The 25,159-nt window shown below is 58.8% G+C and overlaps 1 protein-coding gene across 3 annotated transcripts in view; it reads left to right on the forward strand.

Moving 5' to 3' along the window:
• Positions 1-464: 464 nt before the first annotated feature.
• ZMIZ2 (zinc finger MIZ-type containing 2) overlaps positions 465-25,159 on the forward strand; it is a 43,427-nt gene continuing 18,732 nt past the window's right edge. For 2 of the 3 annotated variants that reach the window (XM_048829157.2, XM_048829158.2), the window contains exons 1-2: positions 1,139-1,156; positions 24,410-24,533. In XM_048829157.2, the coding sequence (XP_048685114.2) occupies positions 1,144-1,156; positions 24,410-24,533 (137 nt within the window). In that variant the 5' untranslated portion in view covers positions 1,139-1,143. Of the gene's footprint in view, positions 762-1,138; positions 1,157-24,409; positions 24,534-25,159 lie in introns of those variants that run through there. The other variant, XM_048829159.2, reaches the window with a different exon arrangement.

Genomic DNA, 25,159 nt, shown 5'->3' on the forward strand with positions numbered 1-25,159 from the left:
AAGGCCTGGATCCCCCAGGCTATTTAGGCTCCAAACTCCCATGGGGAGCTGTAGCTGAGGCCCTCCTCTCCGGCAGGTCACAATGCCAGGGATGGGCAGCTGGGAGGTAGGCATGCAACCGGGTCATGTGGGATGATCCCGAGCCCACAGCGAGGTGTGCGGAGCCCCCAGAACACTGTCCTCAAAAGTGAGGGATGCCCACAGAGGTGGCAACCCCGGTGGGGGCGCACGGTTGCCCTTTCTCTGTGTGGGCTGAAATCCCAGCGCCCCTGTGCAGCCAGCCCGGCCTCCAGCAGAGAGCAAAGCCCTTTGTTTGCCTTTCCCACCCAGAGTGGGGGTGGGGGGCTGCAGCCAACTCCCCCCCATCCCCTGCCTCCAGATAGGAGCTCCATTGCTCTCGCCTGGGTGGGGGAGGGAGGCTCAGCCTCCAGCAGGCTATGAATATTGATGAGGCTGCCGGGCTGCTATTGTGCAATCGGAGCGGGGAGGGCGGCAGGATGGAGGCGGGGAGCTGCGCGCAGCGGCTCACTCGCCCCGCGGTGGCCCAGGCAGCGGCGGCAGCAGGAGCGGAGGCAGAGCACGGAGGGGCCGCGGAGCCAGGGCTTTGTTAGCTGCAGCCGCCGAGCCCCCTCCCCCCGCCGCCGACCCCCGCCATGGAGCCGGGCCAGCAGCAGGCTCAGTGAGCCGCTCCCGCCCCGGCCGCGCCGCGCAGGGAGGAAGAGGGCGAGGAAGGCGAAGGGCCATTTTTGTCTCCTTGGAAGGTAAGTGGCTGGGCCGGAGCGGGGGCTGCGCAGGGCCCGGGGGGGAGCGGGGCTGGGAAGCGGTGCTGTCCCCGGGCTGGGGCAAAGGGGTGCCCGCTGGGGGCTGGGGAAGGCGCCCCCCGAGGCCAGCGCGCCGGGAAGGGGAGGATATTTTGCGCCCTCTCCTTTGTTGCCTAGAAGGAAAATCCTTTGCAAGCGGCCCGCTTGTCCGCGGGGAAGGAGGCATGGGGGGGGCTTGCTGACCGGGGGGGGCCGCTGGAGCAGGCTGCCCCAGGGCGGGGCCGGGGGGGTCCCCCGGCTCCTCCTCCCCCCTCCGCCTGGGGAGCTGCCATTTTTTTTTAAATGCTACTGGTTGCGGTTGAATTCGGGTTCGGGCTGATGGATGCCCAGGAAAAGTGAGTTTCCATAGCAACAGAGCTGATGCCATGGGCGAGGTGGGTCGGGTGCCAGCTGCGGGGTGGGAGCGGGGTCGCCGTCCGGGGCTCCCGCTGGCCGCCCAGCTGCTGCTGCCGGCGCAGTGTGGGGCAGGCTCTGGGGGGTGCTGCGGGGCACGCTCCTCCGGGCATAGCTGGGCACGGCGAGGTGGGCACTGGGCAGGACCCCTTCGGGGGATGCCTGGGGAGCCGGAAGAACGGGCCGCCTTTGCTGTGCCCAGGGTGGGTCAGGGGGCTGGCTGCCTGCAGAGCCCCGCACAGAGCGGGGACAGGTCTGCAGCTGATCCAGGCGCTGGCGGAGGCCGCGGTCTTGGGGGGGCTCCCGGGGTGGCGAGAGCTGCCAGAGAGCCCAGAGTTGCCGGGAATTCATACGCGAGGCTTCCTCCTCTGCGTGGGAGTGGGCTTGGGGGTTTCCAGCCAGTGCCTGCGGTCTGGGGGCTTCCCCCCTGTCGGCTCCAGGCCTGGCAGGACTCCGGCCCATCTGAGTGCAGATGGGTGGGAAGGGAGAGGCCGTGGGCCGGCGGAGGGGGGGGGGCGAAATCCTTGAGCTTGTCCTAGATTGACACTCGGGCTGTTCCAGCCGGTTTTCAGGCCCTGGACAGTGTATCTGTGGCGTATTGGTTTAGGTGAATGAGCTGCAGACTGCTTCTGGTTTCTGCCTAGCAGCGCCCAATCAATGGCCTATCCCCTGTGCCAGCAGAGGTTTTCTGCCTTCTTGCTGTTGTCTGGCATGCCTTGGCAAGGGGAGGAATCTCTCCTCCTGCAGACTGGCTATCGCAGGTCCAGCTGGCTTCTCCTGATTAGGCCTGACCCACCCACCGCATTTCCCAGCTTGGAGGATGCTGGGCTGGGAGCACACAGTCTCTCCAGGTGGTGTGGGTGGGGGCTGCCTGCCTTTGCAGGGCGCATCTGGTGTTGTAGTGTTGCCTTTTCCTCCTCTGGTGTGACACAGACCCATGGTTCACGGCATGGATGTGACCCTCCGAAGAGGCTGCTTGCTTTGCTGGGGCCTTGGGGACAAGCCGCCCACCCAGCAGCAGCAGCTCTTGGCTTCTGGGGATGTTTTACTTTGGACAGAGGATCAGTGGGTGCTGACTGGTCACTGTGGGGGCACAGCCCTGCTGACTGATGGGCGATCCACATATCCAGAGGCTTTTTTCCTACCAGGGATTTCATGATCCAATTGAATAAAATTAGCCATGATTCAGAAGGGGTGTGAACAGAACCCCCAGTTTGTCACAGCTGGGTGGACTGAGAGGCTGCAGACAGGGGGCGGGGCAACTGCTGCACGTGTCGTTTTTGGTTTGGTCTCTAAGCTGGTCCATTTTACCCCAGTGTTGGGACGGCTTTATACCGATGCATTGGGTTTTTTCAGCGGAGATCCAGGCCAGGTTGGGACAAGTGGCAGGAGGTTGGAGGGGGAACTCATTGTGGGGCAGTGTGGCTAAGGATATTTACTGTGATGAGTGTTTGGGGGGCTGAAGTATGGTATCTGGCCCCCCTGGGCAGTCTGTTTGCATCTCTGTGGACACCTGACCACAGGGTAACGCTTGGCTGAGTAGCGTCACACTCTTCCCACCATTGGGACACCAAGGACTGCAGCTTAGTCAGGCAACGTGGCTAGTCCGGTGCTTTGGCTGCCAGCGGTGCTGCAGATCCACCAGCCCAGCTTGTTGGGACCAGCCCTAGCCTTACTGACAGCGTAACACAGTGCACACAGAGAATATCTCCTGACCTCTGGGCTCCTAAATCCCACCCACCCCCACCCTCCTGCAGGCCTGGCCTCTGCTTAAGTGTCTTCTGTAGAGTCCGCTAGCTTCAGCCCTGGCCTGGCATGCCCATCTTTTGTCACTTTGGCACCACCCCTTGGGCACTGTAGCTTGACCTCCTGGAAAGGGTTGGTTGGTTTGCGCTGTGGGATGCGCTGGGATGTGGAGCCTGCTGCTGTGGTATGACTTTGTTCCCTGGTTTCCTAAGAGCTGCTAGCATTGGTTCCACAGATGAGATGGTCCAGAGCTGTGGTCAAGGCAAGTTCGTGTCTCACTGCTATGAATGGGCTCAAGTTCTGGGGACTCTGCATAGGTAGTGTCCCAGTAGACTAGCTCTCGAGGGTAATCGCAGCGTGTTGGCCCCTCACCGTCCCGCCCACACATGGGAAGGGTCAAAAATGAGGCACTGGAATCCATGGCGAAGCCAGAGGTGGCTATGGGGTTGGCATCTTCCAACACCAGGCCTCTTTTTGAGTGGTGCCCACGTGTGGTGATTGTTATGGCCAAGACTCACAGAGAATATCCTCCCCTTCCCCACTTTTGAGAGACTCCTGTGGCTTCCCTCCTGTCCTGGGCAGCAGATTTCCACCAGCAGGAGGGATTTGGGAAAGAGGGAGACCTCTTCCCAGTGACATCTCCACCTAGACTTTCAGCTCCACATCTGGGGATCTTGAACTCCATCCTGAGCTTGGCAGTGCAGGCCGCTCTGCTGTCTGCTTCGGCACTGCCAGAAACTCCCTGGATGCATGGCTCCTTCACGACTGCCCCCTTCACAATGTCGCTGGAGCCCTGGGCTCCTGCCCAGCAGGAGGCCAGATATGCCGGTCATATCATGTGGGCTGCAGGGGGGCAGAGCTGTGAGAGGAGGGCCAGTAGGCTGGGTTAGCTCTGGGGAGAAAGTCTGACTCCAGGCCCCCTAGCCTGAACCGCCAGCAGCCATCCCAGGGGACAGAGCCCTCAGCTGTAATAACTAGATGAAACTCTCCCAGGTCCCCTGCTCTGCCCTTCACTGTTGCTAGAACAGCAGCTGACTCCCTATCCGCCTCCCCCACTGGGTGTGGTGCCCGCTGTCCTGGCAGGTTCACAGCTTGCGTGTTGGCAATAGTTCACTAGGTAACTAGGTTAAGCCGAAGCTCATCCACCCACCCACTTATATAATGGTGGGTGGGCCCCGGGTGAGTGTCTTGGAAGGTCAGGGTGTGCTGCATCCCTGGCTGCCTGGTTGGCAGGAGGTTGGGGGACAGCAGAGGCTGGATTGAGCCTGAGGGGTGGTGAGGGGAGTAAAGGAATGTGAAGTGATGTGATTCACCCAGGCCAGCCATAGGTAAGTGGGCGGTGGAGCCCATCTGTCATTAATCTTGCTCCCTAGTGAATTGGCCCGGCTGTGTCAAGCAATGGAACCGGCTGCCAATAGCTCCAAGAAAACAAGCAGTCAGCATCTGTGTGACGGCCCCTTACCTGCGATCAGTGGGATCAGCACCTGGCCCCGCTCGACGGCCGGGACTGTATGGATGTGCTCCTCAGGCAGAGATGCCTGTAGCCACGTGATGAGTCTGATCTTGACCCATGGGGGCCCCGAGAAAGCAAGCACAGGACAGGGCATCCATGGACCAAAGGGCAATCTGCTTCCTCTTGGGGGAGGCCAGGAACCCATGGGGTCCCCAACCTTTGCTGAACAATATCTTAGAGCAGTCTCATGCCCCAGTGGTCTCCCCTCTGAATGCTAGCCAGGCACAGAGCTGCTTAGCAGTTAAACTCCAGGGCAATCAAGCCACTGCCTTCATGCTTCCAGTCACTGTTGCAGAGACTCCTATGATCTGTCAGCCCAGGGTGGTGGTGTACCTGCTCTACTGTGGCTTGTTTTGTAGACCTTTGCCAGAGCATTCCTGTGCCATAAGGCGGTGCGCAAGTGGCTGGCTGCAAAGCCAAAGAAAGAGCGAGCTACAGAGCCAGGCTACTGAGCTGCTGTGGTGAAAGTGTCAAGCTCTTGGGAATCATAAAGCAGAGGGAATGTGTGGGCTCTGGGGAGCGTATCCCTTCCATTAGCAAAGGGAGTGAAAAATATCTGAATGACCCTCTTCCCCTCCTCCCCCCGGGTCCCCTGGGGGCATCGTTGGATTTCCCTGGTTGGAGACCCAAAAAAGGCCAACAACTGAGTTTGAACTGAAAAGTTAAAGCAACTGAGAAGGCAGGTTTGGAATGGAAGCCTCCCTGAATCCTCTGGTGTCTGAGTGTGAGCATGGGAGCCCAGATGCCTGGATTCCATTCCCAGCTCTAGGAGAGTGTTTTGCAGTGGTTACACTGGGGGGGATTTGAAGGCTTGGATTGTGCAGTCCACTATCTTCTTGGACTAGCCACATCACCTCTCTGTTTTTCAGCATCTGCACCGCTAACACAGGGGTGGTTATACTTTATTGTCTGTAAAGGGCTTGGAGATCCTTGGGTGAAAGCTGTCTCATGGGGAAGGCTCCTGAGGTAGACCACTGGCTCCAGAACAGTCCGTGTGTTCAGGGCTTTAGCACTGCTTTCTGCCCTCCTGGGCTCAGGGTGCTGTGGGTGCCTGGCATTAGGTACTATGGGCATGGGGAAGCCCTTGCTCCAATCTTCCTGTAATGGTGTAATGGCTTAGCTAGTCTTTGCCCTTTGTGCCAGGTGCTGTACCTCCATAGTCAGCTGAACCCGAGCTCCCAGTGCGTCGCTGTGGCCAAAAGGGCTAATGCGATCCTGGGACACAGATGCAGCAGAATATGGAGTCAGAGCCAAGCAGTTCTTTTCCCTCTGTAGCTGGCACTGGTGCAACCACTGCTGGAATCCTTTGTCTAGGTCTGGTGCCTGCAATTCAAGGAGGATGTTGATAAATTGGAGAAGGGGGTGGAGAAGGGCCACAAGAATGATTCAAAGATTAGAAAACCTGCCTTCTAGTGAGAGACTCCAGGAGCTCCATCTATTTAGCTCAATGCAGAAAGTTAAGGGGGGACTGGATCCCAGTCTCTCAGCATCCGAAGTCAGCGTCCCAGCACACTCCATTTTGCTGGGCCGGTTGGCCCTCAGGTATCCATCCAGGGGACATTTTCCCTGACTGGGAGCTGCGAGGTCCCAGCACTGCAGAAAATTTGCTCCCCGGATTCTCACATCAGGCTCCCGAAACCAGCAGCCTCTCTAGAACTCATAACCAAACTGCCGTTTCTACACGCCCTCTCCAGGCCAGGAAGATAAATGGGGATTTATGTGCTGTTGTGGCTCTGGATATATAGCTGCTGCCCCAGCCAGTGTCAGAACGACTGGAGATCAGCTCCCGAGCCTCGAGCTTGGTGCCAGGCTGCTCAGTGCCTCATGCCCCAGTGGGGAGAGATCCCTTAGGGAGTGGGTGGCCGGAGTCCCCCAGTCAGAGAGGCTGTGATCCCAGAAAAGTTTCCAGCATGGCCAAGCCAGCCTGCAGGAGGGTGGCTTAACTAGTGCCAGCAGAGTCACAGGGCCTTGGGCAGATGGGGAGAGAAACCTCCCAGGGACTGCTCGGCCGGAACCTCTCATGGCTATGGCCTTGCCTGGCCCTGAAAGGTCCCTTCCAGCACTGGGAGCAATAGGAGCAGAGCATGTGTCCTGGTGTGTGTGTGGGGGGTGTCATGTGCATGTGCTGAGGAGGAGTAGTGTGTGTGTGTGTGTGTGTGTGTTACAAGACCCGGGCCCACTGGGGCACTACCAGGGGGGTAGTGGAGGTGAAAGGTGCTGGGGCCAACACACAGATTCTTTTCCATGACAAAGGAGCCTCTGATGGCAGAGACAGTCTCTTTGAGTGGGAGATGCTCCCTCCCTATGGGGGTGGGGTCAGGCTAACTGCTCCCATTGCATGGGGGGCTCTGCCTGGCAGGCCCAGTCCCCCCAGAGTCTATCTCTCCTTGCTGCTCCTGTGGGTGGGGTGGGGGAATCGGCGTCTGCCCCTTCCCAGTTTGTTCCTACAAGGGGGGTGGACCTGGGAAGGGAATTTTGAGTAAATTCTGAGCTGCATCCAGGGCGACCCTGGCCTCCATCCCTTGGGGTGGAAGGCATCCCCAGGGAGGAGGGTGGGGCTGTGTCACCTAAGATAGTGCCTTAAACACCCAGTGGGGAATCTCTGACCCTGAACTTTGACCCCATTGCTTTCCAGGCCACCATCTGGGGAGGGTCCCTCTGGAAGGGGGCTGGGGCAGCAAGTGCACATATCTCTTTCCGCCCACCACCACCACCACAACACAGCTCAAGGGGAACTGGCTGCGATGTGACTGGCACCTCAGATCTTGCCCTGTCACTCAAAGACCCTGAAGGGCGGGGGGGTGAAAGGGTGTCGTTGCTGCTGAGGGTTGATTGGAAATGGCAGGTGGGCCCTGCAGAGGAGGAGGCTCTGGCGGGGAGAACGGCCAGGGGCCACACGCGGAGCCGTCCCTGCGTTTCGTTCCCTGATTGATTGCAGTGCCTCAGACCCCTGGGAATCTGGGTCAGAGCAGATCTGATGCCCCACTCTGTGGGAGGGGCAGCTGAGCTGTGGCTCAGCTACTCTGGGTGTCACAGTTGCCCTGAGGCTCAGCACCTCCCACCAGGAGTGGAGGCCAGAGGGAACTGAAAGTGTCTGCATCTGGCCCACAGCAGAAACCCAGGCATCAGCCTGGAATTACCCCGGGCCCCTGGGGTGGGCCTGGGGGAGGGAGAGACTCTTCTTACCAGCTCTCTGTGGGGCCCCGACATCACCAGTGCTCCATGCCCTGCCCCTGTGTGTGAGGATGACCAGGAACCCCGCGGTGAGTTATGGGAGGAGGATCTCCAGTAAGGCTAGTACCTGAGGGGCAAGAAACAGAGGCATCTAGGTGCAGCTCATCTCGCTACGTTGCGGTAGGAGGCTGCCCTCTGGCCTTGCTCCTTTCCCGGCTCAGCCTGTTGACCCTCCCCTGCCCGATCCTGCTCCTGCATCCAACTGTTAGCAGAGCCGTAGAGAGCTTCCGGGTGCTGCCAAGGAGGCACAACCGGGGCAAGTGCCAGAGGAGCAGGGAGCACAGAGAGCAGACCCCACCTTCCCTAGCCTTGTTCTCAGCCCCTTGGCCAGCTGGCACCAGGGCCCCAACCCAGCCTGAGCCCCTAGGCTTGTGTTCTGTGTTTCCCACTCTCCTCCAGCCCTCGCAGGGACCCCCAGCAGGGTGTCTTGTCCCATGAGGATGGAGCCTGTCCAGCGTTGGGTGTACACATCTGTGTGGGGGGTGGGGAGAGTCCCATGGTCCTGGAGAGTGGGGGGGTCAGTGTGGAAAGTCCCTGTCAGGACTCCGGGAGGGGGGGTCAGTGTGGAAAGTCCCTGTGATTTCCCCCTCCACTGCCTAGGGGTGTGTGAGTGCCCTGCAGGGGGGTGGGTTGGGGATCTGGCCAAGCAGGGAGTGGTGGGCGGGTGGCTGGTACGCTCATTCCTGGCATTCTCGGTACTGATTAGCATGATCCCCTTGGTGTGTGTCATCACCCGCTGCGGGGGCAGCACAGGCTCCTCGGGAGCTGGTGTGTGTGTGTGACTCCGCCATGTCCCAGCCCACCAGCACCAGGGGCTCCCAGAGATGCTCAGGCTCCCGCTGCTGCCACCCCCCCTCCAACTCTAGTTCAAATAGATCAGCTTTGTTATTTACAGGATAAGGGGGAGAAACACTGGGGTGTTTGTGTCACTGGGAGAGCGTGAGACAGCATGTGTGTGTCAGGGACAGCGTGTGCAAGCCATGTGTGATCGTTTCTAGGATGAAAATGGCCAGTTTTATTCTGAACTCCAGCCCTGTCAGAACCCAGGGGATTGGTGTGGGGGCCTTTCCCAACCCATTTCAGTCCAGGTCCCACCCAGGTGGATAATGAGCAAAGACCTGCCCCAGGCGTGGGACCTAAGCACCTGAGAGGCTGGAGGTTGATGCCTCCCTCCACTTGGGATCCCTGAATCATCTGTTGGGGTCACGCACATCAGCCAGGCCAGCTGTCCTAGCTGGGCCGTGCCCTGACAGCCCAGCCTGTGTCTGTCCCTCCTCCGGCTCAGTGCCTCTCTTATGCCTACCCCACGCTCGACCTCTGTGCAGCACCAGGATGCTCTGTCCAGATGTCCAGCCCTCCTGCTGTGGGGACTGGCAGGTCTCCAGCCTGCTCAGAGTTCACCTATGGGATCGGGCCCCACTGGGGTGATAGGAGCCCTGCATTTGTGAGAATCCCGCTGCAGCGTGACAACAGGTTGCAGGTGCCAACCAGATCAATGTGTTCCAAAGCTCTGACATCCTGGGCCAGAGAGAGACCTAGGGAGCTGGGGACAGCAGAGGGGGTCACTTAACCCCTCGCGTTCTCAGTGCACATGGTACTGCCCTGTCAGCTGCCATTTACTGGCAGCTTCCCCAGGGTTCCAGGACCCCCTAGCCCCAGAGACTGGCTGGTTCCTCCAGGGGAGGGGGGACATGGCAGTGGAAGCAGGCTGCTCTGCCTGTATCTGCCCAGCATCCAGGGCCCTCCAGCCAGCTCCTGTGACCAGCACTCAATCCAGCCACACGACTCTCTAGCCATCCCCATTCGGCCTGCGTGTGCCCCCTGCTCCCACGGAGTGTTGGAGGGGATGTGCTACCTCGGCCGTCCCTGGAGGGGAGGGCCCCCCCCCCTGCACTCTGGGCCCATCCAGTGCCAACCTGGGTTCTGCCGAGTCCTCAGCCCTGGAGCTGCTTCCCCATAGCAGATCCCTGCTTGGTGCCCCTGCAGCATATCAGAGTTGGATCTGCTACCTTTAGTCACCTCTGGCTCCTGTGAGCCCTTGCACAGCCTGTGCCCTGGGAGAGCCAGCTGGAGACTAGCTGGGCTCCCGCCCCATCAGTAGATGTGGTTAACGAGGTCCAGGATCAAAGCTGGCATTGCAAGGTGTGGGGGGGCTTTGCAGGTATCGCCAAAGTTAGGACTTAGCCTGCAGGATCTTTCTCAGAGGACTGGGGAGGGGGTGTTCTCTGCTAGTCAGGCCCAGCGTTTGGCCCAGGAGTTGGATTAATGCCCGGCCTCTCAGGGCCACCCGAGCTGTGTTCTGCAGGGAGGCAGACAATAGCCGCAGTGCATTGCACCCACTCTGCCCCTCATGAAGTGTCCTGTGCATGGGACCCTAGCCAAGGGGCTTTGGTGCCAGGCCCTGGGGGAGTTGGCAGGTGGTAAGGTGATGGCATGGTGCTGGAATGGCTGGGCACATGGCACTTGTGGGGTCGCTATGCTCAGCAGAGCCACACTCTACCTGTGATTAAACCAAGGGAGCCCAGGCACCGCTGCCATGTCTCTCGAGGCTGGACCTGTGCCCATCACTGCTGTTATGGGGCAGGAATCCAGACCCCCTGCTTTGCTGTTGGTGCTACCCCCCCCCCGCCGCATGGGTCCTGCTTGCACAGGTGTCTGCCCCCTGCCCCAGCATGCTGCCCCTCTCCTCCCAAGCAGTGGGGCTCGGGGAGGGCAGTGCCATTGGGCACTGTTGTTGCCAGAGCCTGCACCTCCATGTTAAACACAAGGGCAGCTGCCATCTGTGCTTCATGCCAAAGAGCCGCAGCCCTTGGGTTCCTGGCAGGCTGCCAGCTGGGCTCTCTGCTGGGCAGGGCTGGGGCGCCTCTCCGCTTCCCAGGATCAGGTTACCTGCCCTGGCTGGCTGCACACAAAGGCGTCATGGCTGCTTCTTGGCTGAAAGCTCAGTGCACAGAGTGACTTGCATGGATCCGTCCCTTGGCACCAGGCTGCCCAGCAGAGAGAGTTGCTGGAGAAGACCAAGGGCAAGGAGCGGAGAGGTGGCAAGTCCCATCCCCCAGGCACCAGATGGGGATGCTGCATCCCTAACATGGGGGGGCTCCCCAACACGCAAGGCTCAGATCTTGCCCCAGTGCTCGCAGTTCAAAATCCCCATGCTCCAGCATCCCAGGAGACAACCCTGCAGCCTGCTGGAGCCAGCAGTTCCACTACTCAGCCTTAATGTCACCCCCATTCTTACTAATCCCCCCCTTGTGCCTCCACTTACCATCCTCATCCCCCCCTCCTTTGGCCAGGCGCTGGCCCCGTGGAGATCAGCCATTGACTAGCTGTGCGGGTGGTCTGACCCTCCTGTGGGCTGCAGGCACCTCTCCCTTGCCAGTGGGACGCCATGCTCCAGAGTGAGCTCTCTCCTGGCGTGGCTGGGGGGATTCCCTAGCAGAAGGGGCCATGGGACTGTGCCCAGCACAGTTTGCTGGCCAACACCCCATCCCTCCCCCAAGCAGCTGTGTGTGGAGACTGCAGCGCTCTGCCCTGCGCGGGGGTGTGGAGACCTCCGGGGCCTGCACAGGAACTGCAGCCGCCAAGGCACATCCGGTTGTGACCCCCTCCTTCCCCTCCCCCACTGCCTCAGCAACTGGCAACTGCATTTCCAGGTGCCTGGGCCCCCAGTGCTGATCTCTCCCACCCTGAGGGGCTGGGAGGGCTGTGCCCATTAGGCTCATGCTCCGAGCCCTAGAATCTGCCCCTGGTGGGGGAGGGGAAGGCACCTCTTACCCCCCCCCCCATGCCACGGAGCATGCAGCATCCCAGACCCTGGAACCTCTCCAGAGAGGTGTTGTTCCTCCCCCCCCCCCCCCCCCCCCCCCCCCCCCCCCAGTACCAGCTACAGAGGGGATCCGCTGGAAAGAGCGTGGGAGTGCAGGGAGCTCCTGGCTACTCCAGCCCTGGCCTCTTTCAGCGGGGGCAGAGCGCTGGCTGTGGGAGGGAGCTCCCAGCTACTCCAACCCCAGCCTCTCACAGCAGGGGGCGCTGTGGGGACTGGGGCAGAAGCACTGGCTGTGGGAGGAACTCCTGGACTCTCCCAGCAGTTGGAAATAAGTTAGTAGTCCCAGCCAGAAATCACTAAACCCCATGAGCTTGGCCACAGCCTCACATGCACAGAGGCCTGTGTTTGCAGATCCTGGGGATCCCTGCTTCAACAGGGTGGGGAGGGTGGCTGCAGGATTAGAGCCCATGCAGGAGCGACATGACAGAGGGAGTTTCCTCCACAGCTGCTAGCGTGGAGCGGAGCGGCTGAGCCGGACGCCCTCAGCGTGAGGCCCCTAGCTCCAGGCCAGTGCTGCTTCCCTCGAGCCTAGTGGCTCGGTGCACATCAGGACCTGCAGTCTCTGTCCTGGTGCTTCAGTGGCCTTGTCTGTGGGCAAGGTTCCAGTGCCTCTGGGGGTGCCAGGACACCTACCCCACTTTTCCCCATGCATCCCCACCCCCGGGTGGAGTTGCTGACAGATCCATAGAGGACTGCACTGGGGTGGTTCTGTGTGCTTTGGCCTCCAGCAGCTTTGCCAGTTCTCAAGGCTGGCCTCCCCCAGGAGCAGAGAGGGCCTCAGGCCTGTTGCAGAAGGAAGGGGTTAAGGCAGCAAAGCTCGCCTGTGCCCCTGGGCGCAGGGAGGAGGCCTCGGTGCTCTGCCGCTGATTCACAGGTCAGCCCCCCCCTTCCCTCTCCTGCGGTGCCTCCTGGGCTATAATCCCTGGGAAGGAACAGGCTGTTTCCTTGTTCCAGGAATACGTTCTGCAAGAAGCACAGAGTTCAGATGTGCACTGCAGGGGAGCCGTGCACAGGCAGCTGGTCAGCACCAGGGGGTGAGGGGCAGGCCCACCTGGAGGGGCCTGCAGCACAGCTCACCCTTCCTCCCCTCCAGCCAGCTACAGGGGCCCAGCACTGTGGTCGTGTTGTTTCCCCTCCTGGCATTCCACACTGCACCCGCAGGGTCCAGAGAGCTGCCCAGTCCTCCAGGACAGTTAAGAAACCACCTTCCCGCAGGGGCCCTGGCAGGCTTAGGGCAGCCCGCCCCTCAAGCCCAGCTCCCCAGGAGGAGCAACATGAAGAAACCAGAGAATTGTGCCATGGAGAAGAGGGGAGAGTGGTCCCTTCCTCCAGGTGAGGGCTGGGGAAGAAGCCTCATCTCCCCCAGCCACCAGGGTACCCCCTGGCACAGGGGCCCACAGCCATCCCACTTAGGCCTTCATCCCTGGGATGGGGATGCGGGAGGGTGAGGGGATTGGATTGGATTATCTCTGCTATTTTGTGAAAGGCTAATGCTGGGGGTCATGACAAACTGGCATCCCTGCCCTAGCAGGGGACTCGGGTGCAAGGACCTCGCCCTGTGCCTGGACCTCACCCTGTGCCTCATTTTCCCTAATGAGCACCTGGGGTGAGCATGTACATACAGAACTGTCCCCTCTACCCAGGCCCCTCCCCAGATGTTGCTGGGCAGGGGGGCATTCTCCCCGTGACTCTTTGCTCTCCAGACTCCTCCCTGGGCCAGCACTGAGGACATCTCTTTCTTGCCAAGCATTGGCATGGAGTTGGAGTTTAAGAGAGCACCAGCTGCTACCCATGCTGGGGAGAAGCTGGTTTAAACTTGTCCACTGCTGGACATTGGTTTGAACTGGGAGCAGCTCCTGGAGGACTGCACATTTTCCCCTGCCCTTCCCTCCTCCCAACCCCATGGGAACACGGTGCCCAGGCCAGGGTCAAAGTGGCAGGATGTGCCATGACCCTGCTCCAGGTGCCAGCAGCCCAGCGGGAGTAGAGCCAAGGCAATCACCGTGGCCATACCTGGAGAGCTCTGCCCTGGCGTGGGCCAGGCTGTGGGAACAATGGGAGGGGGAGACACTGGGCCGTGCCCCAGAGTGCAGGAGGGGCCAGCTGCTGATGGGTGGCCCTGGGTCTGAAACAGGGTACTGAGGCCCCATGGGCGGTGGCAAGGCGCATCAGCACCTGGATGGGGCTCGGCATGCCCAATGCCTGGGCTCCCTCCTGCTCCCATCAGGGCAGCCAGAGTCTGGTAGTTAGTGTCCCCAGCTCTACCAGCAAGCTCTGGTGTCCCTGTGTGTCAGGGAGCCATGGCAGGGCTTCTACCCCTTGCCACCGCTTTGCACATTGCAGGCCCAGATGGGGCAGGAATAGCAATAGCAGGGTGAGGGGGGCAGAATGCCACCTTGGCATGTGGACAGGGAGGCAGAGAGCACCCCAGGGCTCCATGCCAAGGCCCCAGGCTTTGGGCACTGCACTATGGCCTCCCCCCATGGAGCCGGTCGCAGGTCATGGGGCCGCGCCAGTGACTCAGGGTCCCATGGAAGGGTTAGTCACTGCCCCTGCTGGAGCTGCCAGCTGCCCCTTCCCACCTCCCTCCAAGCTGAGCAGGGAGGCATGGGCTTGGCTGCAAGCAGGCTGGGAGCCCCAGGACCTAGAGACAGATGGTCGCAGCACCCCTTCTACATTGTAGCCTGATACGCCTGGGCCTGGTGTGGGGCTGGGGCTGCCATGCCCCTGCAGCACCAGGGGAGCAGCCTGACCCCACCCTGCACTCAGCCCCCCCACTGACCCAGTCCAAAGGCCCAGCTGGGCAGGGGAGCCCTGCCTGGCAAATGCTCTCTGATGCCCAGGCAGAGAGAGGAGCTGGGGGAGCCAAGCAGACTACCCCACCACCACGAGGCACACCCTGCACCCTCCCTCACCCCTGCTACTGTGTCCAAGCCCCTCCCAGGCTTAGCCGTGCTAGCCAGAGTGGCTCTGATCACCCCTCCAGTGCTCAAGCCACCTTGCAGGGCTCTCTGGGCAAGCTTGGTGCTGACCCCCATTACCTGACCTGCTCCCCAGCAAATGGACCCCTGGTGAGTAAGTTTCCCCCAGCTCTCTGCAGCTTCCACTCTGGCACATTGCGGCCACCTCTAGGGTGGTGCCATGCACAGCCACATGACGCCAGGCAGGAAACCCCCACAGCAAGGAGGTTTGGGCCAGACAGCAGGTTTAGTGCCCACCCTCTTGCAAAAAGCGCCAGTGAGTCCTACCCATACGCACAGGGGGCAGGACCCTCAGTGTTACCACTCCTCCTGGTGGCAGAGCCGCCCCTGACTCAGAGAGGAGGTTGCCCCACATGGAGTCACCTGTGCTACCGCTTGGGAGGCACTCTAAGCACATGCCAGCCCTAGTGCTGTGTAACTTGTTCGACCTGCTCCAAAGAGCTTTGCTTGGCCTTAGATCAACCCAGGACATAATTAGCCTGTGGGACTCACTGCCACCGGATAGCTCTGTAATGATTGACAGGAGACTTGACCATGTATCTGGATAATGTGACCGGGCAGGGGATGGATGACCTCCCAGCCCTGTAATCCTTTTCTGTCTGCTCCTTGTGACCCAGAGGGGTACTATACACTCCCCTGGCACTGGTACACATCCTCCTGCTAGGGGGTATGAGCCAGCTGCTGATCAGGGTCAGGAAGGGATGTCCCCTGTGGACAGCTTATTCCAGAATGGCCCACCAGGGGATTTCTTGCCTCCGCGATCCCAGCTGGAGATGGAGCAGCTCCAGGCTGGATGCTTATTTGTGTCATGTTGCCCCTTGGCTGCCCATTTGTACCAAGGTCCTTTGTTCTGTCCTGCTCCCTCCTGCCCCGTGCTCTGGTGTGCCCAAGACTGCTCTGGGCCCTGGCCAAGGAGTGCGATTCCGGTGTTTATATCACACAGACTGGTTCTGTTTGGAGTTTCTGCAGAAGAGAGGCCCACAGCTGGGCTAGCAGGGACTGCAGGCTGAGATTGAGGGGCACTGGCAGAGCTGTGACAAGGGAAACCCAGGGCTAGGGTTGCAAGGGGCTACGAGTCAGTGCTGAGGGGCATCAGCAGCTCTGAGGCAGCAGGCAGAGAACCCATTTGTCAACTCCAAGAGCAACTCCCCTCCCCGTTTTACCTCCCACAGAATAAACACGCAGCTGGTGGCTCCTTCCAGGGCACTGACAGTGGGACAGGCTGGATCAAGAGGGTGGCCCCTTGGTGCAGAACCTCGTGGCCTTGCCCTGGAGCCTGGCAGCTGGGTGTGTGCTGGGGCAGCAGGGTGACCTGGGGTGCTGCTGGGTGGGGCAGAGCGTGGTCGTTCCTCTCATGTTCCTTGACCCTAGGTACTGTTTCTCCTCCCCCGCCCCTTTAAATGCAGCATCCTCCACCCACCCTTGGCAGGGTCCACTCCCGGAGGCTGCTGCTGCTGTCTGCAGCGGGGGGCCCCAGCAGCCCCTGTCTCCCCATTTGTGGCAGGATCCATCTCACGCCTGCCCTCCTAGGTCTCCATACCTGTCAGCTTGTTGGGGAGTCCAGAGCAGACCTTCCATTGCCTTGCAAGGTCATTTACAAGTGGGAATGGAGTCCTTGCCTGCCTGTCATGACTCCAAAAGGGGCAGGATCAGGCCCTGAGTCACTTGCTTCTCCACTCAGCTCCTGCCTTGTCTTTGCACTGGCACTGCGAGAGCCTTCTCCTCCACAACACCCTGAGCTGGGAGCAGCCCCCCTGCTCCCCGGGCTTTGTCTTGGTGGCCCCGCAGCTCAGCCACACAGCCAGCTCTCCCGCTGTCCCTCTCTCTGCATAGCCCCGCCCCGGCTCTGTGCCCCGCTGCTCTCGCAGAGCCACCCGCCCTGCTCTGGGACGGGTGGCGAGTGATGAACCCTGGGCTGGCTGTGGCGAGGCGGCCCCATCTCTGCATTTCCCCATGGTGGGGCCGTGTCACCCCTTTGCGCTGCTCCCCGCACAGTGAGGTTATGGAGAAATCTAATTAGAGCGCTTCCCACCCCCGCCTTGAGTTTTGCCAAGGGGTGCAGGGCTGGAGCACTCAGGTGGCTGGCTGGTCCCTGGAGGGTGAGTAGGGCAGAGAGAAGGGACTGTGTTATGGGGGTCAGAGAGGGGCATTGGAGGGGGCTTTTGTATCTGAGCCATCACAGAGGCACTGGTGATCTCTCTCTCTCTCTCTCACACACACACACACCTCTGCGATATGGCTGAATGCCACTCAGCATGGGGCAGCTGGGGCTGGCATCTGCTCTGCTGGTGCCCAACCCGCTCACTCTGCCAAGCTGCAGATGAGGGGGATCCCTCTGGACACACGGCCTACCTCTACCCCACTGTCCTGCCCAAAGGATCCCCCGATCTTCCTTTGGGACTTCTTCATCCACCAGCCATTTTCACGAGTGCCATGAGTTTATAGTGCTCAGGGGAGGCAATGGGAGAAGGGTGGGAGTGGTAAGCTGGCCTTCACCCCGAGGGATAGGATGGTCTTTGTGCAGGATGGGGTGAGGTGCCTGGCAGGGGTCTTTGCACCCCTGGGAGGTCATCAAGTGCCTCTCCGACGGCTCAGAGAGAGGGTTTCTAACACACAGTTGCATGGTCCTTATCTCTGCCCTGCTGCAGAGGCCGTGCCAGGGCAGGGGGCAGCACAGGGGCATAGAAATGCTCTGTGGGTTAGCGAATCTCTGGTGTTCCCAGGAAGACTGGGAAGTCTGTGTCCGGTTTGGAGAGGGGCTGCTGGATCCGTGCTAATACGGCCACCCTCATTCATCCATTAACGAGGCTAATCATGTAGCTTACACATTCCACAACAAATCGATCAATGGTCAGGACATGCCCAAATCAGAATGAACAGTTTAACCAAGTTCCCCGTCTGTGTTCTCCGTCAACTCTGCACCCTTAGGTGCTTGCATTTTGACACAACCTTCAGCTGCAGGGTCTCATAACCCAGGATAACACTGTCTTTAATTTCTGCAGCTACACTTGTATCCAAGAGAATGTGGGCATGACAGTATCATAATGCAAATGACCCAAGGAGGCAGAGTTAAGGATTTGTGGTCAGCATGAACTTTTGTTGTTCTTGACTTGAATGCGTGTAACAGTGGAATATAGTTTTGCATTTAATTTCCTAGTTGTTTAAAGATAAATAAGTGGGGGAAAAGGAAAATCTCATGTCAGCAGTGATCCCTAAACATTCTTAACTTTTAAAACCACGCCTCTGTTTTTTTCAAACTTGGCTTCATTTTTAGATCTTGCTGAGATCTGCCAAACAAGCCAAATCTGAAGGAAACTATTGGAATTAGTTCTTTTGTTTGTCTTCTAAACTTTTTATAAAAGAAAAGTTACAATAAAACATTGCTATACTACACCATACATTACTTTTTACTTATTCAGGATGAGATTAATAGTCAAAGACCCTGGCTAAAGAACCTGGCTCGCTGGCTGGGGAGCCCTCCTCCTTTGATTCGCCCCAAAAAGATGACCAATGTTCTAAATAACTATCCTCTTTTCAGTGCTTCTCTTGTGTGTGAAAGCTTTTCCATGACAAGGCCAGTTCATATTTTACTATACTACAATTCCATAGGAAGAGAAGTCACATTTTTCCAATACAAAGTCATACAAAGTCTTGCTGCTAACAATATAAAAGAAATTAATTTGTCGTTCTGTTTAAAAGGTAGATCCTTTGTGGGAACATTAAGTAAGCAGGTCAAGGGGTCTCTGGGAAGCTAGCATTTTGTTATAAGATGAATCTCTCTAATAATTTCCTGCCAAAAACCTTTTAATTCCTGTGCAAGTATGTTCCCTTTTCCCTGCAGCCCTTCCAACAGAGCACTTTCCTCATGGCAAAAATACACGGTGGCAAACAATGCCCCTGGATCTTAACTGGATTAAAATGCCACCTGCACAGTTGTTTCTAAAAACATTCTTTGTGAGCTACACAAATCAAAGGTGTGTAGCCCCTTTCCCATGTTCGTCTTGAATTAGTTTGAAAGGCTTGAAGTCAGCAAAGTGGGTGTCAACACAGCAAGTGTACTTACAACCTGCGTGAAAAGCATCTGTATTCACCGAGTCTCCAAGGCCCAGATCCCCAAAGACAGGCGCCTAAATATTAGTACTTTAGGGAATCGTAACTCGGGCTTTTTGCCAAGGGACTGGTCTCGTGAAGCCCAGCAGATAGAGAGGGGGGAGAGAGCAGAGTTTGGGGGTCTGTAGACACCCCCCTCCATAGCAGTCTGGATAGAACGTGCCCTGGTGCAGGGAAGTGGATTTGTTTTGGTTTTTCAGTTTTGCTGAAAAACTGTTGAGAATTTTGATCACTTAAAAAAAAAATGCAACTTCAGGTGATCTTGTGTGAGGAGCCAGTGAAAATGGGGGGTGGGCGGGGTGTCTGAAAACTGCTTCTCAGCCTGAGTGATCAGGTGAGACTGGATACCAGCTGCAATGCTGCCTAGCCCTTCTCCCTCAAGGGCAAAATCCTGTTGTGTGGTGTTAGTGTGTTAACAAGGGACTGGTGGGAGGGAGGGAGAGCTAACAGTTAGAGCAGGGGGGCTGAGGGCCAGGATTCCTGGGTTCTGTGCCAGTAACCTCAGCCAAGTCCCTTCACCGCTCCATGCCTCAGTTTCCCCCACCTTTAACGGGGATAATGAGCCTGACTCGGGTGTCAGGGGCTCTATTAATGTTTGCTTGGAGCTCCTTAGGAAGCACTAGAGTTGGGTAGAGATGTTGTGGGGTTTGCCCCACCCAGATGGCTGCCTGGGGCTCTGGCCACCCATCCTCCTCAAGACTACCATGGGATGGAGGTGGCAGGAGTTTTCCTGCAGTGAAATCCCTTGTTTGTATCCTCCCCTCTGCAACCTCTCTCCGTGCTGGCTCCTGCGTGGAGAAGGACGTGCTGTTCCGGAGGGGCTGTGGCTGAGAGGGGGCGGGCGGGTGTCACTGCTGCTCCAGCTTGTCTCCATCACAGAACAGACCCCAGGGAGGGAGTTGCAGGGAGAGCCCCCTGGCTGAGGCCAGCCGCTGCAGCCAGACCTAGGGTTGGGTCTTGCTGCGCCCTCATGCTAGACAGCCGGCCCTGGCCTGCCAGCCTGGGGGAAGAGGGTGCAGAGCCCAGCTGTAGGGGGTCATGCCGGAGGCAGGGGTCTGGCCTGGGTGGGCTTGTCATTCTGCAGAGATCCCTTAACCCAGGGGTCCCCAACGTGATGCCCGCGGGCACCATGGCACCCGCCGGGGCATTTTTGTGTGCCTGCAGGACACCCTGCCGCCGCAATGCCGCCAAGAAGCGTTGCTGTTTCTCGGTGGCATTTCAGCGGCGACGCTTCTTCCCGCTGCTGCTTTTCAGATGTTCACAGTTTTCCAAAACATGTGCTGTCCGGGGCAGGAATTTTCCAGGCTTGGGGGGGTTCTGCCTGAAGGAAATTATTTGTTTGTTTTTTTTTATTTTGGAAAATTTGAGCAAAAGCCCTTTGAGTCATTGGAGAGTGGAGAAAATATCCAGCAGTATTCAGGGCAAAGCCAGCTGAGGTTTGACTCCAGGCTTACCTGGATGAACACCTTCCTGGGGACTGTGGCCTTGGCTTGGGTTGGAGACCAAATCTTTTTGGTTTAGTGACTGAGGTACATACAACTGGTTGAAAATCACATGCTGAGCTTGTGCAGTTAAATCTCAAGGGCTGAGATCCTGCAAGCAGATCTGTGCGAATGAAGCCCCGGTGAGGCTCTGACCCTGCTTGTCTGGGTCTGTTTGCAGGATCCGTGCACAGCTAGCAAAGATTGCCGTGGAGAGGCTGTGTGGCCTAGTGGATAGAGCACTGGATAGGGACTCAGGAGAATGGGTTCTATGGCCAGTTCTCCCAGTAGCCTGCAAGATGCTTGGTGAAGCCACTTCCCTAAGTTTGGATTCCTCTCCTGGGACTGCACCCAGGGAGGGAAGTACCTGTGTGAAGGGAAAGTGTGCCTCAGTTTCTCCCATCCTTTGCAAAGCGATGAAGAGTGCAGCGTAGGGGTATTAACATTATTGTTGGTTGAAGGGACGTCTGAAAGCAATGGATTTTTTTCCTCTTTAAAAACCTAGGAAATTCAATCCACAGAATTTTGTAAGTGCAGCACTAAATTTGCAGAGATCAGAGAACAAAAATACCTGCAGAATTGATGATTGCCTGTTCTGTTCATTCCCTCTGAAGCACCTGGCATTGGCCCCTGTTGGCAGACAGGACACTGGGCTGGAGGGACCTTGGTCTGGCCCCGTCTGGCTGCTCTTACGTTCAGAACCGAAGAGTCCCACAGCACTGCCACCTCAGCACCAGGGCACACACTGGAATTCTCTGTTCTTCTCTTGGGGATCAAATGTGCAGCATAACATAGGTGCTGAGCTGATGCTGCTAGGGGGACCTTAAACTTGAGTATTTTCTGTCTTAGTCTATTAATTGCACTGCAGTAGTGCCTAGGAGTGCCCCAGTCACAGACGAGGACCCCAGAGTGCCAGGTGCTGGACAAAACTAGAACAACAAGTCCCTGAGCCAAAGAGCTGGGGTTTTAGCTGGGCGGCCAGCATGTTGCAGCAGGGGGACGGTGGGTTGAACTTAGTAAAAGTGAAGTCTTTGTTAAGGTGCCTGGTGGGTGTAGGCAGAGCTCAGGAGGGTGTCTGGGAGCCTGGTGGGTGCTCGGAGTTGGAGATTGGGGACATCCTGTCAGCTAGGGATGGGGTTCAGCACCGTTCACAGGAGCTGGGTCATTAGTTAAGGACCAGCTGGTCAGGGGAAGCGGGTTGGCCGGGAAGGCGGAGGGATGGGGCAGGGGGGCTCAGTGCTGGAGATGTAACAATCCTTGCTGTATGTTTTCCTGTTGCAAGCAGAGCTCCGGTGAACACCCCTCCCCCACCTCCCCTCTCAGGCCTCCCCCAAGCCCTGCAGCTCATGGGGGGGATGTGCAGCTCCTCCCCGCCATGCACCAGGCTCCCTTCCCCGCAACCCCTTTGCATCCTGCCCCTGTTCCTGCTGCTGAGCTCATGCGCTCCCCTCCCCCATGGGGAGCATCAGCCAAGCAGCCCTCCATTCAGGGCCCAGCCATCAGCCCCCTTCCCCCTCGCTCCAGACGGGCCCAGCCAAACGGGGAATGGATGCCCCTGTCCCTAGCGGGTGCGGGGGGCAGCAGGCAGACAGCAGGATTGGGAGCCCCCTGACTGGGGCGTGGGGTGCTCCAGCCACAGTCCTGTCTCCAGCACACAAGGGGAGCGGGGGGTGGCAGGGAGCCAGGGTTTACTGTTTCCCCTGCTCTGGTGCTTCATGGCTGAGAGGTGGAGGCTGCCAGGCGGAAGCGGGGGGGTTCAGTTATTGTCCCAGCCCCAGGCCTGCTTCCCTTCCCGCCCCCAGCATCAGGCACAAAGGGGGAGGGCAGCCTTTGCCCCGCCTTCGTACCCCTCTGCTCCAGAGGGCCGGGCCAGATTCCTGCACTGCCGGCTTCCCACTAGGATGCCTTGGCTCCACCGCATGTTTGCAAACAGGATCCAGGAGCTGGTCGGGGCTGTTCAAGCCAGAGATGCTTTCCTTCCTCACTGTGCATGGGATGGCACGTTGTTGCCTTCAGGGATGCTGGGCATGGGATGGGTCAGGGCGCCCCTCTGCCAGTACTCCTGCCCCACTCCCCACAGCGCCCCCTGCTGGGAAAGGCTGGGGCTTGAGTAGCTGGGAGCTCCCCCCACAGCCAGTGCCCTGACCCGCTCCCCACAGCGCCCCCTGGTGGGAGAGGCCGGGGCTGAGGTAGCCGGGAGCTCCCCCCACAGTCAGTGCTACTGCCCTGCTCCCCACAGCGCCCCCCCCCCGCTGGGAGAGGGCATTTCCTGAAGAGACCCTTTCCCCCTCCCTGCCGTGCCCGGGGCATAGTGGCCCCTAAGCCAGGTGGCAGGTGCTGTGGTTTGCTCTGGTTGCCTCATGCCATCAGCCACAAACCGTGGGCTGGGGAGAGTTAACCCAGTGGAACTAGGCCAGCCCTTCAGCCCGCGCATGCCAGGACCTTGTTTTGCCAGATCTGGGCAGGACGCCAAGTTCCTGCTGGCCGTGCTGTGAAGCTGACGTAGTTGGCGCTGCTGAGCCAATGTGACCACTTCCCCTCAAGAGAGCGGGGGGCGCTTCATTGGGGGGCAAGAGAGGAGTCCCGGGGGCCCAGTGCGAGGGGGTGGGTGAGACCAGAGGGTTGGCCTAAGGGGATTGAAGTGAGTTGAAGGATTCACCTTATCTGACCCGATCAAAGGGCTGGACACAAACACCGTGTGAGGCGCCAGGATCCGCCCCCGCCTGGCCTTGGGAAGCGGGGGAGGCCGTGGGGTGCCAGGGATGGGCTGGGAGGAGGGCGGGTGCAGCCTGGGACTCAGGACTCCAGGGTGCCATTCCCAGCTGAGCTCCGGCCTCCCTGGGTGACGGCTCCCTCCCCACGCCCCTCTGCCACCCAGGGATAAAGACACCGTCCTTGCCTGATCATGCTCATGAGATGCCAATGGGCTGCATGGGAGCCTTCATTGATGTGGAGAAGGGGTGCAGTGGGGTGGAGAGACATGGCCAGTGGGAGGGGGCCTCAGGGGGCAGAGAAGGTGGGCGAGTGCATCGGCTCTGTGCCTAGACGTGCCCTGCTCTCTCTGCAGCCTTGTCTGAATCACAGCCCCTGCTACCATGGCCCAGTGTCCAGCACTGACCTGTGGGTCTCCTAGGGGCAGTGTGGGGCCACCCCATGGACCCCCAAGGAGGTGGCAGAGCATTAGTACCTTGGGACAAGGGTTATTCAGGCCAAGACAGGCAAAGCCCTGGCACCTCAGCTTCTGGGCAGAGGGGCATCACTGTGTGTCAGGGAGTGTGGGGCGTGGAGGGGTTGGGGGCTGTGTGAGCAGTCGTGGAGGGACAGTGGTTGTGGCAGCGGGCAGATTGTGTGGCAGTGGGTATATTTGCTGTGTCCATGGGGGTGTCTGCGGGATTGCATCTGAGTAGGCCACATGCGCAGAGGGCATTTATTTGTGGGCAGGGTACATGTGTGGGATGGGGAGTGCTTTTATGTGGAGGGTTGTCTGTGCAGGGGGGTGCGGAGAGAGATATGGTTTGCTAAGTCTTGCCCTTGGTTCCAAGCAACTGCTGCTTTCTGAACCCACTGCCTGCTCTAGGCACCCCTCAGCCTGTGCAGGGATGCCAGCTGGGCGGCCGTTTTTCAATTAAATGTTTTTGTGTTGGTGGGAATGGATCAGTGTCACCGACACTTGCCCTGAGGATTGGGGGGCTGGCACGGGAGGATCCTCAGGTTTAGGATGGCCTTTCTTGGAGCGTGGGGGGGAGGAAGGAGACAGAGAGAGCCCCCAGGAGAGCCAAGCACCCAAATGGTTAGTGGTTAGAGCGATGACATCTGTTGCTGGGTGGTTCAGGCATTGCTATTCCCTTCCTTCCCCTGCTGAGTTTGGAGGTGGGATTTGAATGTGAGTCCCCCCCACCCCCATAACCACCACCAATGCTCTAATCCTGGCCTGCTGGGGAAGGGAAGGGGATGGTCTCTCGCTCTCTGTTGAAAGGTCTCCCTTGTGTTCTGATGTGGAACGGGAATAATTTTCACAGGGAAAACCATTCCCAGTGCAGCCGCAGCTGGAACTGCTTCCCCATTCCCTACGGTGCCCCCTGCTGGAAAAGGTCTCACCCCACAGCACTTCTGCCACGCTCCCCACAGCTGGTGCAGCTGCCCCGCTTCCCCTAGCGCCCCCTGCTGGGAGATGCCGGGGCTGGAATAGCTGGAGCTCCCCCTGCAGTGCCCCATGGCAGGAGAGCCTGCCTGGAGAGCTAACACTCTGTGTGGCTGCCTCCTTGTAGAGTTAATGCCTTGGCGCTCTGTCTATCCCTTCCCAGCCCAGCCACAGCCACCCAGCTCCTTCGCTGTTCCTGAAGACCCAGCACGTGCCCTGCTCGCCTGCCTGCAGCCAATGAACTCCATGAACCCAATGAAACCATCCCTCCCACCCACGCCGCATGGGTGAGTGTTTCTTTTCATCTGCCCATCAGTCCGTCTGTCTGTCCCTGGCACACCTTAGGATTTTGGGGTGGGCTTTTCAGGGAGATGTATGGGGAACTAGGGTCCTCCCTCACCTCTCCTGCTGGCCGGGATGGGGGGGAGCAATAGAGCTCTCCACGCACAGCTCTAGTGTTGCAAACAATGTGGCACCAGAGGACGGGGTGATGTGTCTTGTATCATCTCTACACAAACCTCGCTGATAACTACCTTGCGTTGCCTCCTGCCCTGTCCCTGCTCCCCAACATAGACCCAGCGCCTCCTCCCCCATCATGGATCCCCCCAACTTAGCACCTCCTGCTTGGCCACAGATACCACCCCAGCTCTTTCCAACGCTCATAGGTAGACTCTTAGACCATCATTATCATCTAGTCTGCCCTACTGCACGTTGTAGGCCACAGAACCTCGCCCATCCTCTCCTGTAACAGACCCCTCACCTCTGGCTGAGTGACTGAAGTCCCCAAATCGTGATTTAAAGGCCCCAAGTTACAGAGACTCCACTATTTACACTAGTTTAAACCTGCAAGTGACCTGGGCCCCACGCTGCAGAGGAAGGCAAAACCCCTCCAAGGTCTCTGCCAATCTGACCC

Source organism: Caretta caretta, chromosome 26 (genome assembly GCF_965140235.1).
Source record: "Caretta caretta isolate rCarCar2 chromosome 26, rCarCar1.hap1, whole genome shotgun sequence".
Taxonomy (NCBI): Eukaryota; Metazoa; Chordata; order Testudines; family Cheloniidae; genus Caretta; species Caretta caretta.